This window comes from Cygnus atratus, chromosome 3, assembly GCF_013377495.2.
Source record: "Cygnus atratus isolate AKBS03 ecotype Queensland, Australia chromosome 3, CAtr_DNAZoo_HiC_assembly, whole genome shotgun sequence".
NCBI lineage: Eukaryota > Metazoa > Chordata > Aves > Anseriformes > Anatidae > Cygnus > Cygnus atratus.
Genome location: NC_066364.1, coordinates 110,201,001 through 110,212,926, shown reverse-complemented (window position 1 = coordinate 110,212,926; position 11,926 = coordinate 110,201,001). Strand labels below are relative to the sequence as shown.

The following is an 11,926-nucleotide window of genomic DNA, read 5'->3' as shown; positions in this document are numbered from 1 at the left end:
TGACAAAATGGTTAAAATGCCAGAGAATGCTGCCAAGTTGGGGATGCATAAGAAGCCAGATGTCTGGATGCTGCTGAGCACCTTGGTCTTTGTGCCCCCAGAAGCACGGGGCAATGAAAAACCTTTCTGAAACAGTTTTACTGAGGTTGACGTCCACGTTGAACACGTGCGACCCTGAACATGCACCTGATCCTTGCATACACACACGTGTGTTCCTAATGCCACCAATGGGACTTCTCTGATGTGTGAAATTGTTGGGGCAGGAGTTTGCCATAGCCGCTGAAGGTACGTTATGGTAAGTAAAATACAAGGTCTCTGCTGGATGGTCTGATCCTGCTGCCACCGCCTTCGGTGGGGCTGAATCAGGCAGTTACCATCGGAGTCGTGTGCCTCCTCCGGTACAAACCACCCCTCTGGCCATACTTTGCAAAGCTGCAGCCAAACAATTATCACGTGCTAAAAGTACGTGCAGGAGGGGATGAAATTCTCTCTTCCTAAACATAGCTTTCAGCACATCCATTTATGTGTAAATGCTGGGGTTTATAGACTTGAAGAGAAAAACAGAATCAAAGGCAAATGTTTACCTGCCATGGGTCTAGGAGGTCTCCTTAAGAATCCCCGAAACATAAACCAAATACTTCTGAGTATGGAAACAAAGCCCATTTTCCAGAATAGCTTCCATTTGCAGTTTTTCAGCAAACTCTGAATAATTCTCCTGTCACAACAACCCCTAAATTAACCCCCACTCCTCACCGTTTGCAATTTTAGCATGAGAGTATTAACTGCAGAAGGAACAAAAGCAGCCCTTCAGCCGCCACTTCAGTACACCAATGCCTCGGATTGTTTTTCCTTTGCAGGCCCGAAGCTCCCATAACCTGGATTTGCAATTCCAGGCTTCGTTAATCCCGACAGCAAATGCTGCTGGAGATGTGGCTGGCAGTAAGCACATGAAAGACTTGCAACCAGTTCCTGCAAATGGCAGCGCCTGTTAATAACCACACAGAGAGCAGGGCTGCGCGTCCTCCTTCCCTTGTAGACAGAGCTGGGATACATACCGGAGCGTATGTGCCATCCCAAAAGATTTGTGTGGGGTGACTAATGACTTTTCTCTTTAGAAGTGGGCAGGGAAGCATAACATGTTTGTGATTACAAGGACATAAAAGGAGCGTGTGATTATTTTTCATGGGAATTCTTGGGAGCAGCGATGCAAGCGTCTCAGAGGATGGCTGGCCGAGGTATGGCTGGTCCTCTGCAGGACCGCTGACCTCTCCTCCCCGTCTCCTCGGTGTGTGCTGTGGCTTTAGCCCTGCGAGAGCCATCCCACAGCATATTGGGTTAACCATGAACTTTCTGTAGCCTTAGCTCCCCACCTCTAAGTCCTTCCAGGGCTCTCATAAGCCATGTGCTATATTTGCCTAGCTGGAGTTGCTCTGAGGACATTGACACAAGGAAAAATAGCTGCCTGGAGAAGAGGGTGGATTGTTACCCTTTGAAATTAAATATTGTTGAGCATCTGTAAGGGACTGCGTGGGTCAGTGTCACTGAGCAGGGCTCAGTTAAGGAGAAGACATGCAGGGTACATATGGCACTTGATCGACTCATTGGCCCCATGCACCATAAGCCTCTCAATGTGGGACCCAGCCACTAGCTCGCTGTTGTATTTCAAAAGCTTAATTTATCTCTGGAAGCCTTTTCTGATCAATACCTGTGGGGGTACCTGTCACAGCTGGGTAAACCTGCTGCTAGAGCTGCTCAGGCATTTAACCAGGGCCCTCTGAGCAGGTCAGGATGCTTGGTGAGAAAAGCAAGTCAAGCCATGAATACTGGTTTTGCCCTGTGCCAACATAAGTAGACACTGGTCCATCCCGTCACCTGCTGAGGCTGACCAAAGAGCCTCGCAGTGCAGGAGATACAGAAGGGATGGTCTCCCATTAGCTGTGTGACAAAGGGAGAAAGGCGGTTTTGGAGTGAACTTTGGGAATAGGAAGGCGACTTTTTTACAGTCAAGCTCCTGAGGGGTTCAGGCCTAATTCAAATACTCCCCCAGGAGGGGAGAAGAAGGTGTGCACAGCTCCAAGGTTTTTCCCTCATCCATCCATTTTTGTGCTCCCTGAAGACAGATTATTTGGCATCTGTTCATTCGGCTCCCATGAGAACCTGGAAACAGCTGCACCATAAATGCAGGAAGCTCCCAAGGGTGGAAAGGCACCTTGAGGGGAGGGCAGCCCTTCCCTGGTGCCAAAAGTAGCCCAGCTTTAGGACTAGCCCCCTAGGTTACTGGCACATCCGTGACAGCAGTAGAGTTTGTGCATGCTCGTCCTTCGATGCGATGGGACAGGGCGCACGCTGAATTGGGAGTGGCCAGCAGCAAAGCTCTGCTGGGGAGCCCACAGTACTACGTGAAGGCTTTGCACCAGTTCTTCCTCCCAGGCACTCATCCAAAAGATGTGAAAGAAGTTCAAGAAGCAACTGTGCGCCCATCTCTTGTTCAGTCCACACCAGGGACTCAGCTCCAGGAGGACTCCCAACAAATATCAGCCAGAATCACCAGGTCTGAAGGAAACCCTCCTGCCAACACTGCTGTCTCAGTGAGCCTGCTGATGCCATTCTGTCACCAGGGTGAAATTTGGGGGGGGTGAAGCTCTGAACTCAAGATCAGAGCATTTTCCTGCTATCTGCACCACAAAGACAATGTGTCATGTGCTTATGAGATTACAATTTGGGTTTGTTATCATCCCCTTATATCAAAAGGAAGTTATGCACACAAAGGAAACACCAAACCATCACGTCAGGAGGGCTATAAATCACTTACTGCTGTATATTAAGAGGACATCAGAGAGCCCAGTAGGTATGAAAGGGTTTTGAAAAGCCCCCTTTTCCTCACAATCACTTGACTTCAATAACCCTTGCTCTTATTTTGGAAGAGGGTGAAAGAGAGCACAGGGTTTAGAGAATACAGCAGTGAATGGAACTAGGGTTGTCCCACATGTCGGACTCATGGTTGACTGAGTTGGTTGATGGCAAGAGTTGATTGATGCCATCCTGGCCATCAGGACATGGCTGTTGTCCTCTGGTGTCCAGAAAGGGCTGAGCTCCTGCTCCCCCTCTTCCTCCAGGTGAAAGCACCAAGCTGCTCCTCAATTCGGTTGTCTCTTTTATTTAACCTGTGAGCGCTGGGTTATTTCTGAGATCTCTGCTCTCCTTCCACGTTCTTCCCTTCCAGTCCTTCTCCCCCGGCCGCCAGCATCCCAGAGCTGTACTGAGAGGTGCATCCATGCAGTAGCAAAGAGATGGCATAAGCTTTGTCAAGATAAAGAACATTTTCTGTCCCTAGTAAAACACATCATTTAATTAAATTAAAAAAAAAAAAAGCCCAGAAAATGGTGGTTTTCTTGTTTTTTGGGTGAAGCAGTCCATTTGGCAGCAAGGGTCCCTTTCTGCTCTCTTGTTCTGGTTTTGGTGTCCTTTTGAAGAACATCCTGGGAAGACTGCAAGGAGCTCTCTAACTCCTCTTCCCCTGGCAGCTACCCGAAATCCTTGCAACAATTCTCTAAACCGCATGCGGAAATCCTACTCCTGCTGAAAAAAGCTTTGTATTTCCTAACTCTGCAACCTACCAAAATGTGTCAGCTCTGAAAGCTTTCAAGCTGACTGCAGACATTGCAGATCGTTTCTGCAGCTCTTATGTTCTGAGCTGTTATAATGGGGGGAAAACACGGATGTTATCATTGCTTTTAAAGTATGATTGTTGCTCAAAAGAATTATTGGGGCGGGGGGTTATTGTCTGGAGGATGGAGTGAATCAGGACTGACAACTTCCACTCCTCACTCATTCAAAGTCACAGAGTGAGTCAGTGGAAAAGCCACTGAAACCAGCACAGTCAACAAGGTACTGATATTCATATTGAGGTTCCTACTTCAGCTGCGTGGAAGACTTCAGCTCTAAGGGACTCTGAGGTTTTAGAGGCAAGAACATGGGAAGGCAACAGGCTACATTGCAAGCCTGCAGTAAACACCATTCTGAACTCTGTCCTGCCAAATTCCAGCGCTTCTCACCTAAAATTAGTGTCAGCTAAAGGTGTAACAGCCCTCAGGGAAGTCTGTTTTCAGTCCAAACAGAAGCAGTGTCCATACACCAGGTTCTCTGCAACAGATAAAATATCACTCTGCACAACGAACTTTCCATTCAAATAAGAAAAGCAAAATATTCATGGCATGCAAATCATTAGCACACAGAAGGTGCTATCTTGAAGCTCTGCCACCAATGGCTAATTAATTGCAGGTACCATAACGATCCCATCTCGGGGAAAGGCTGTTCAGTGTGTAAGCAGAATCTCTGTATGCAAACAGTGCAATGCACAAGCAGAAATCGCACCTCGGAGAGCCCTTTCATTCAGAAAAATCAGTCCCTTTGGAAGCACTACTCACAAGAACCAGTACTGCAACCTGAATATTCGAAAAAAAAAATCCAATATTTGTCAGTACGAACAGCATATACGTAATAATAAGAGGGTTGTACAGTGAGAGAAATTGTTCCAGGAATAAACAGCTTAGCAGCACCCAAATTAGCATGACAGTGAAAGCAGAGATCAAATGTGAGATCTTGTAAATCCACAGGAAATGACTCAAGAAACTAGATCGAGTAAAACTTCAGCTTCTCTATCTCAGACGCACGGGCTTCTCCCCACCGTGACAAATGTCCACATACACAACGCAAAACACATTAAAATACATTCAGATCAGAAAGCCGAGCTCTCCAGCATTAACAAGACCGCCCATACCCAGCCCTCCTCAGGGGTATATGCATTATGATGGCCTTTTAATTACGTGATTGTACCTTGGTTGTTTTTTCACGTGGCATAACTCTCCCTTTAGTCAGGTTCTGCGGGAGCTAACAGCTGAATGCTGTGCTCCCCACCGACGCTCCAGCTGAATACAGAGATGTTTGGCATGAGAGATATTAAGGAAGTTGGAAGCCTATGCAATCTCAGCATCGTTTAGGGGGGAAAAAAAGGAAAAAAAAAAAAGGATGGGTGGAAGTGTGCCAAATCATTACATCTGGTCTTCTATGTTCCTGCCATTTCCTTGCCCCCAGCCGCTCCCTCTTGCCCGGACACTTCCTTCCACTGCCAGCGTAGCCCTGCCAAGATGTTTATCATATCATTCTGCACACAGGATCCTTGAATAAGTCTCCAAAATAAAGAGGTCTTGGGGGGTATTATTAGCCGGGACCATTTAGCGGATCCAGCAGCATAACTCCCCAAAGGGGGCACGCGTTTGCACAGCCCAGGGGGGGTCATACTGTGCTTGGCAGAGGAACGAACGGGTGGCAAGGGGATGGCGGCTTTGGCACTCAAACGAGCGTGCTACAGGCTGCCGAGGGGAGGGTAGCGGGCTTGCTCTTCACACATTGCACAGCGTTAGGGGCTGAACCTCTAGCAATGAAAACATAATGTTACTTTAACGTTACACCACCACGAAGATGTGGGTTCTGGTACCATATTAAGGGATGTGCTGCTGCTCCTCACGGGTAGCCGCCCACACGGAAGGCCCCAAAGCTTTCATCGGCTCTTGCCTCCGTTGTGGTACTGGCAGTCCACAGACTTTTCTTCCGAGTTTCCACTTCTGTTCCTGAAAAGAGAATTGCCACCGCTTGGAAACTGAAACCCACCAGAGCAGAAACACAATTTCCACCCCAAAAATCTAAAGGCCCCTTCCAGACCTAGACTTGAAGGATCAGTCAGCGAGTGGCTTTCCTCAGGAACTACAGCCCTGCAGGCCTGGATGTGGCAGGACAACTGAAATTGTGGCGGTGTGGACAGAAGCGGGGCAGCTATTTCCCAACGTGTGGCGGGGAAGGGGAGGCGAGGCCAGGTGGGTTTCTCCTCATAAATCAGGTGTAGGGAAGAAAAAGCCTCCTAGGGAGCTCACCCTGCCATCACCTCAGCACACCCAAGCCCCTGGAGAGATGAAAATCCCTCCCAGGGACCTCATCCCACAGACACCTCAGTGTCTGAGGTGCCTTTCCCCTCACCCTGCGGACCCCTCAGCGCACTGCGGTGCCCGGCAGCAGGGCCAGGCCTGCCACAGCTCCCCCCGGGCACGACGAGGAGCGGACACTTCACAAGCGTGCCCGGGGCGGCCCCGCAGCCGCCGCCACTCCCCGGGGCCGAGCTGAGGAGACCCGCATCGAGCCGAGACCGCGGCACAGGGGTCTCGGAGGGCCGGGCCGGGGCGGGCCGAGCCGCGGCAGGGGAGGCGCCAGCAGCGGCGGCGGCGGCGTCTCCTCCTTCCTCCCACCGCCTCCTTCCCTCCCTCCCTCCCTCCCTCCTCTCCCTGCCCGCCCGGCTCCGGCGCTGCCCTGCCCGCTCCCGGCGGCCGCGGCCGCTCGGCAGCGCCGCCGCTTCCTGCCGGGGCTCCCCCCCGCTTCTCCTCCTCAGCCTCCCCGCCGCTTCCCCGCCGCCCGCGGCGCCCCGCCATGGCGTGAGCGCGGCCATGGGGCTGGCCCGGCGCCGCCGCCTGCCCCCGGGCGCTGCGCCGCTCCCCCGGGCCCGCACCCCGCGCCGCCGCCGCCGCCGCCGCGGCGCCTTCGCCGCCTCTCCTCCTCCTCCTCCTCTTCCTCCTCCTCCTCCTCCCGCAGCCCGCCGCCACCGAGCGCGGCCGTAGCCCCGCGCCCCCCACCCCCCCCCGGCTCGCCGCCTCCCCTCCCGCGCCGTCGGGCCGCGGCCTCCCCCGCCATGTGAAGCGCAGGAAGATGCGGAGGCGCTGCCCGGCCGCCCGCGGCGAGGGATGAGCCGAGACGGGGAGAAGATGACCGAGGACGCCTACCCAGACGAGTGAGCGGGGACGGGGGGGCGGGCGGGGGGGGGGGGTGTAGCGGTGCTTTTTTATTTATTTTTCCTTTTTTTTCTTTTTTTTCCCCTTATTTTTTCTTTATTTTTTCTTTATTTTTCCTTTTTTTTCCCCCTTATTTTTCCTTATTTTTTCCCTTATTTTTTCCCTTATTTTTTTTCTTATTTATTCCTTTTTTTATTATTTTTTATACTGGGGGGGGGTCCTTTGTTGACCCGGTGCTGGGAACCGGTTCCCCCCCCCCCCCCAGTCCCCGTCCCCCCCCCCCCCGGGCTCGGACACACGGACACGCGCTCGTGCGCGCGCGCGCGCACATCCGCCATTTCGCGCTCCCCCCCGGGCCGCCCTCATTTGCATACCGCCCTCTTCATTCATAAAAATAATAAAAAGAAATTAAAAATAAATAAATAAATAAACCGGCGGCCACCCCAAAAAGACGGGGGGAGGTGCCGACAAGCCCTGAGGGGGTAGAAAGGGGGGGGTGTGGGGGGTGTAAATGGGGACCCCCCCCTTAACCTACAGCCCCCCCCCCCTCGCCTTGGAGGTGGGTGCAGGGGGCAGCCGGGTCTGCAGGGTGGGGGCAGCCCCCCCCTCGGGGCTCGTTGGGGCTTCCTTTTTTTTTTTTTTTTTTTTTTTTTGGGTGGTGGGGGGAAAAGGGGGGGGGCACGGAGCCCCGCCCCCGTCCGCCGTTTTGTGAATAGGAGGCGGCCGTCACATGACGGCGCATTCATAAATCCGGTAACCGGCGGCCGCTGCCTGCACCGTGCACCCCCAAAATCCTCCCCCCTCCATCCTCCCCCCCTCCAGCCCCCCTTCCTACACCCTCCCCATATCCCCTCCCCACCGCGAATCAGGATTTGGGGACCCCCCTCCATACGTGAGCACTCCCAGCTCTCCCCACTATTAAATCCCCCCCAATGCGCCGTCCCCGAGCCTCCAAAATGACTGACACCCCCCCCCCCTTCCAGCCTTTAAAAAAAAAAAAAATAAAACCTAACAAAAATTTGCTGCCGAATTACAGGGCCGGCTCCTCGCAGCTATTCCTCCTCGCCAGAACATCGTTCCTGGCTATCTCTTTCTGGTTTTGACAGTCAGAAAAATGAGTCACCGCACGCAGGACTGGTTTGGTGCCAAGCGCCATAGGATGTGCCGCGCGCGGTGAAAGGACTTCTCGCAGGGCTCGTAAAGCACCGTAAAAAAATTGTGCAACTTCGGCTCCGTTTTAGGGTAAAACTTTAATTGCCGGCGTGCGCTGCACTTATACCTTAACAACACCGAGATTATTTTGATGTGATTTGCCGTAGAAATGTTAGTGGCGAGGGAAATGGCTTCTGACTGCAACGCGTGTGTTAAGAGGAATTGTATTCTGGCACTTCTCAATGAAGAGGCTATAAATACAAGTTTATATGTAGCTTCTGAAATTGTGGTTATTTTGAAGTCAGCACGGTTCTTCCAGAAAAAGTTGGGTTTCTCTCACAGATTGCCATGACCTAGCAGGCTGGAAAAACGTGGTGGACTTGCTTCCGATAAAACCCCTCCAGTCCTCGGTTTGCTTCTCAGTTTCATTTCTCAAATCGGACAGCAGAGAGAGGTGGGTCCATGTATGCGGGCTGGAGAGCGCGAAAGCAGACCCAGTTCCGTGTGGTGGACCAGAGCTGGTGCTTGCTGCGTGTGGGCATCGATGCACGATGCTCGTGAGCCTCCATCTCGGGGGAGGATGCTGCCCCAGCCGCGTTTTTTGCACAGGCCTTGGTGCAGAGGTGAGTGTCGGTGCGGAACAGTGGAGCAACGAGTGCTCAGCTTTATTTAATTGTAGGCTGCAGTTCGTATTAGAATAAATCCTCCTCGCACGTGCCGCCTCGTTAGTTTCATGTCCTTTCTATGTGTGCCGGGAGGGAGGATCTCACATGGTGTGTTTCTCCTGCCTGCTTTGCTGCAGAAGCCGAGCAGGAGACGGGGGGCGATGGGCAGCTGGTGCCAAGCCCCCTTCCTGCTACCAATTTCCTTGGCAGACAGCAGGGCGAACGGAGCACCGTGGCCAGTCCACGTCCCGAGCAGCTTTTAGGATTGCTGCTGCTGCCACTGTGGAAGCGCCGGGCTCGTCCCGGCACAACCCGGGCCATAATGTTGCGGGACACGGTTTGGTGTTTTAGGTACGCCACGCTCTCCTTCGTAAGCCCTTCCCCTCCGGTCTTGCATTGATTGATAGCGCTGCTGAAGCGAGTGACTCATATGTTGTTTTTCGTTTCGGCGGTGGGTGAAGTGATTTTTTTTTCAATATATATGGCGTTAACAGAAATAAGGACGGGCTCTCCTGATAAGTTTTCTCTAGCTGTCAGAACAATGGTAGTATAGCGTGCTATTTGCCCTAGATATCTGGCTTTAATTTGCATAGCTATTCTCATTTCACTGGGTGCACTGTGAGCAAATGTTAACAGCCAGATTGCAAAAAAAGGACCACTGTCAGGATGCACTTTAAAATAAGTAAATTATGTTTTTTTTTTCCCTTTTGTTGGCTTTTTTTTTTCTTGAGAATGTCACTATAATATTTTGAGTTTTGAAACGTTTCGCAAAACCAGGGAGGAAAAATAGGGCTTAGGATGCCGGAGACTCATGGGTTCCTTAATGACTGCACCATTTCCGATCGATACTTAGAGGTCGATTTGTCATTGCGAGGAGGGCGCCTCTTTCTGCTTCCCGGGCTTCATTTCTGCTTCCCTCCCTGCCTCCGTGCTCCTCTCCGTTTTTGGGGCCGGGAGGGGGGATGATGAACAGGCAGCATTAAAGCCACAGGGCCGGGAGGTGGTGGGAGAGCCCGGGGCGGGCAGCCAGTGGCCCCCAGGCAGGTCACCGCTGTATTTCTGGTTACAAGTAGGAGTATTCAGCTGAATCGGAAGGCATAAAATGATTCAGTTACGCCCGAAGGCGGCCGGCGCATCATTACGATGCAGGGTTCCAAGAAAGTCACAGGAAGTAATTAAATGGAAAAGGTCAGAGAACGAGGAAGTGGCGGTCCCGAACGCCGCGTTTCGGGATGGAGCCGGGGAGCCCTGCGCCAGCCCAGCCGGCTCCCCCAGCCCCGACCTGCACCGCGGGGCCGTCCCAGCTTGGTTTCTTCGCCCGCGCCAGCCCCGGTGCCGCGGGCTGGAAGTGTGCCTGCACGGCTCCTGCGATGCCCCGCGGGCTTCTCGCTGTGCCGGGTTAACCTGGGGCGTTGCGGGTGTGTTATAAGGCAGGGCGGGCAAAACCCAGCGTTGGGTCGTGGCAGTGCTTCGGGGCGATGTGTTTTTCCCCTTCCAGGCACAACTCACGCTGATTTGTCCTTGTGCTGGTCCCCCAATCCCACCTTCTCCCATTGCCGAGCAGCATCACTGTCACTTGCTCCGAACACTGAACCCATCACTGTAGCAGTTTGCCCTTTACACTGAAATTTTTTTTTTCTTTTCCATTTTCAACACACTTTTGCCCAATACTGGTGATTTTTCTGTAGCTGTCATAAGCCATTCATTCAGCTAACATTTTTTTCTTGCGAGCTTGAGCCAGGGAGGAAGGCATGGGACATACTATGTGTCATGACATTATTGCTCACAAATAGGACAGGAAATGAAGGGTTGCCAAAATATAACTGTTTATTTCTTGGCCTGAAAACATGACTGTTTAAAATACTACATGTAAGTAGCTGCTTTGTTCAGTTACTTGGAGAACTTGCTGTTTGTAAGGGAATAATAGCTCTGTCGGATGGAAAAAGGGAAAAATAAAAAAAGGAGCTACACTTTCTGCTTCTGTCTTGGAAACAACTTGAAAAGCAGCTATAGATAGAGGGATTTCTGCAAGGATGTTTGCTCGGTCAACATGGAGAGAGACCTGTGGGAAGAGGATTGCATACAAGCAAGAGGGAAGGAGCTGGACTTGAACTTCTCTGTGGACTCAGCGCTCTAGCCCAAACCCTCAGAAAACCCCAGTCCTGTTTTTGACAAAGAGGAGCTGAAGGAACTCACTTTTGGGCCAGCAAGTGGGTTTTTCAACCAGGAGCACCGAGGGCTAGTGATGGACGGTGCCTGCCCGTGGCATGGATGCGGCCGGGAGCTGCTTCAACCTGTTTTTGCAGTGCTTTCTAATCTTGATCTGGCGCACCCTCTAGCGTGGGTTAAAAGGTAGGCTTTATCTGCCCATTTAATTAAATCCCGAGGCTGCAAACAAAAGTACGTCGTGCAGGGGAGGCTCTTTCTTAACGTGGACTCGCTTCGCTGGTAGCTGGATTGAAACCACAAAATTGTTTCCTTGAGGCCACCAAACCGCAGGGAGATGATGATAATTGTCGTTCTTCTTCTGGACAGGGCTGGAAAACAGGAGCTCAGGAACGAAAGGCAACGTGACTGCTGGGTTCAGCCCCCCGTCACTTTATTGCACGTTCTGGCATGCTTGAGAGATTGGAAAATTCAATTTCCTTCCCTCCAGCAGAACAAGAATAAATGATCCTCTGGAGATATTAAACCTGGGAGGGACGCACTCGGCAAACTCCGAGTATCGTTACGGTTCTGTAAAGGGTGTGGGCAGCCTTTACAAATGCCATTGCATATGGATTCAGCCTGTTGGATGGTTCTGCAGAAGTCAAGGTCTTGCGGCTCATTGGCAAAGGTGCACCGTGTGCTTTTCTCGCTGCCAAGGCGAACTTTGGCCATGGGAATTGCTCCCTTCACCAAATCCATTGAAAAATACGCATTATTTTCTTTTCCCACCCTTTCATAGCAGCATAAGGTAATTCTTCTCACAAGAGACTCACAGGAATGGAGAGGGGACAGAGATGAGTAAAACTAAAAGCTCTGTTCCAGAGCAGAGCTCTGGATGCTCTGTTTGCTAAGCGAAGCGTTTGATTTCTGGAGGACTTATGCTTCTGAAGCAGTGTGGAAATTAAAAATAAAATAAAAGTGGTGGGGTGGTTTGTGGCATGAGGGTACAACCACCTTGTTTCTGCCCATGTACAGTTGTAAGAGGATTTCTGATGTGTCAGATGTCGAAGGAAGGACCACAAAAGTGGTGCTGGTGGGGGGAGTGCTGGTGAGCCCCATGTCCCG

General features: G+C 51.8%; 1 protein-coding gene and 1 long non-coding RNA gene across 3 annotated transcripts in view; one reads left to right on the top strand and one right to left on the bottom strand.

Moving 5' to 3' along the window:
- Positions 1–2,887: 2,887 nt before the first annotated feature.
- LOC118251171 (uncharacterized) lies at positions 2,888–8,319 on the bottom strand. Of its 2 annotated transcripts, none has more exons than XR_007707941.1 (4): positions 7,850–8,319; positions 5,498–5,630; positions 4,056–4,143; positions 2,888–3,259 (listed from the first exon to the last, which is right to left on the bottom strand). It is a non-coding gene; the product is annotated as an uncharacterized LOC118251171 (long non-coding RNA). The 2 variants fall into 2 exon arrangements; XR_004779683.2 differs by lacking the exon at positions 7,850–8,319 and adding an exon at positions 5,722–5,984.
- SPRED2 (sprouty related EVH1 domain containing 2) overlaps positions 6,521–11,926 on the top strand; it is a 60,695-nt gene continuing 55,289 nt past the window's right edge. The window contains exon 1 of the mRNA XM_035553018.1: positions 6,521–6,835. Within this exon, the coding sequence (XP_035408911.1) occupies positions 6,789–6,835 (47 nt within the window). The 5' untranslated portion in view covers positions 6,521–6,788. The remainder of the gene's footprint in view (positions 6,836–11,926) is intronic.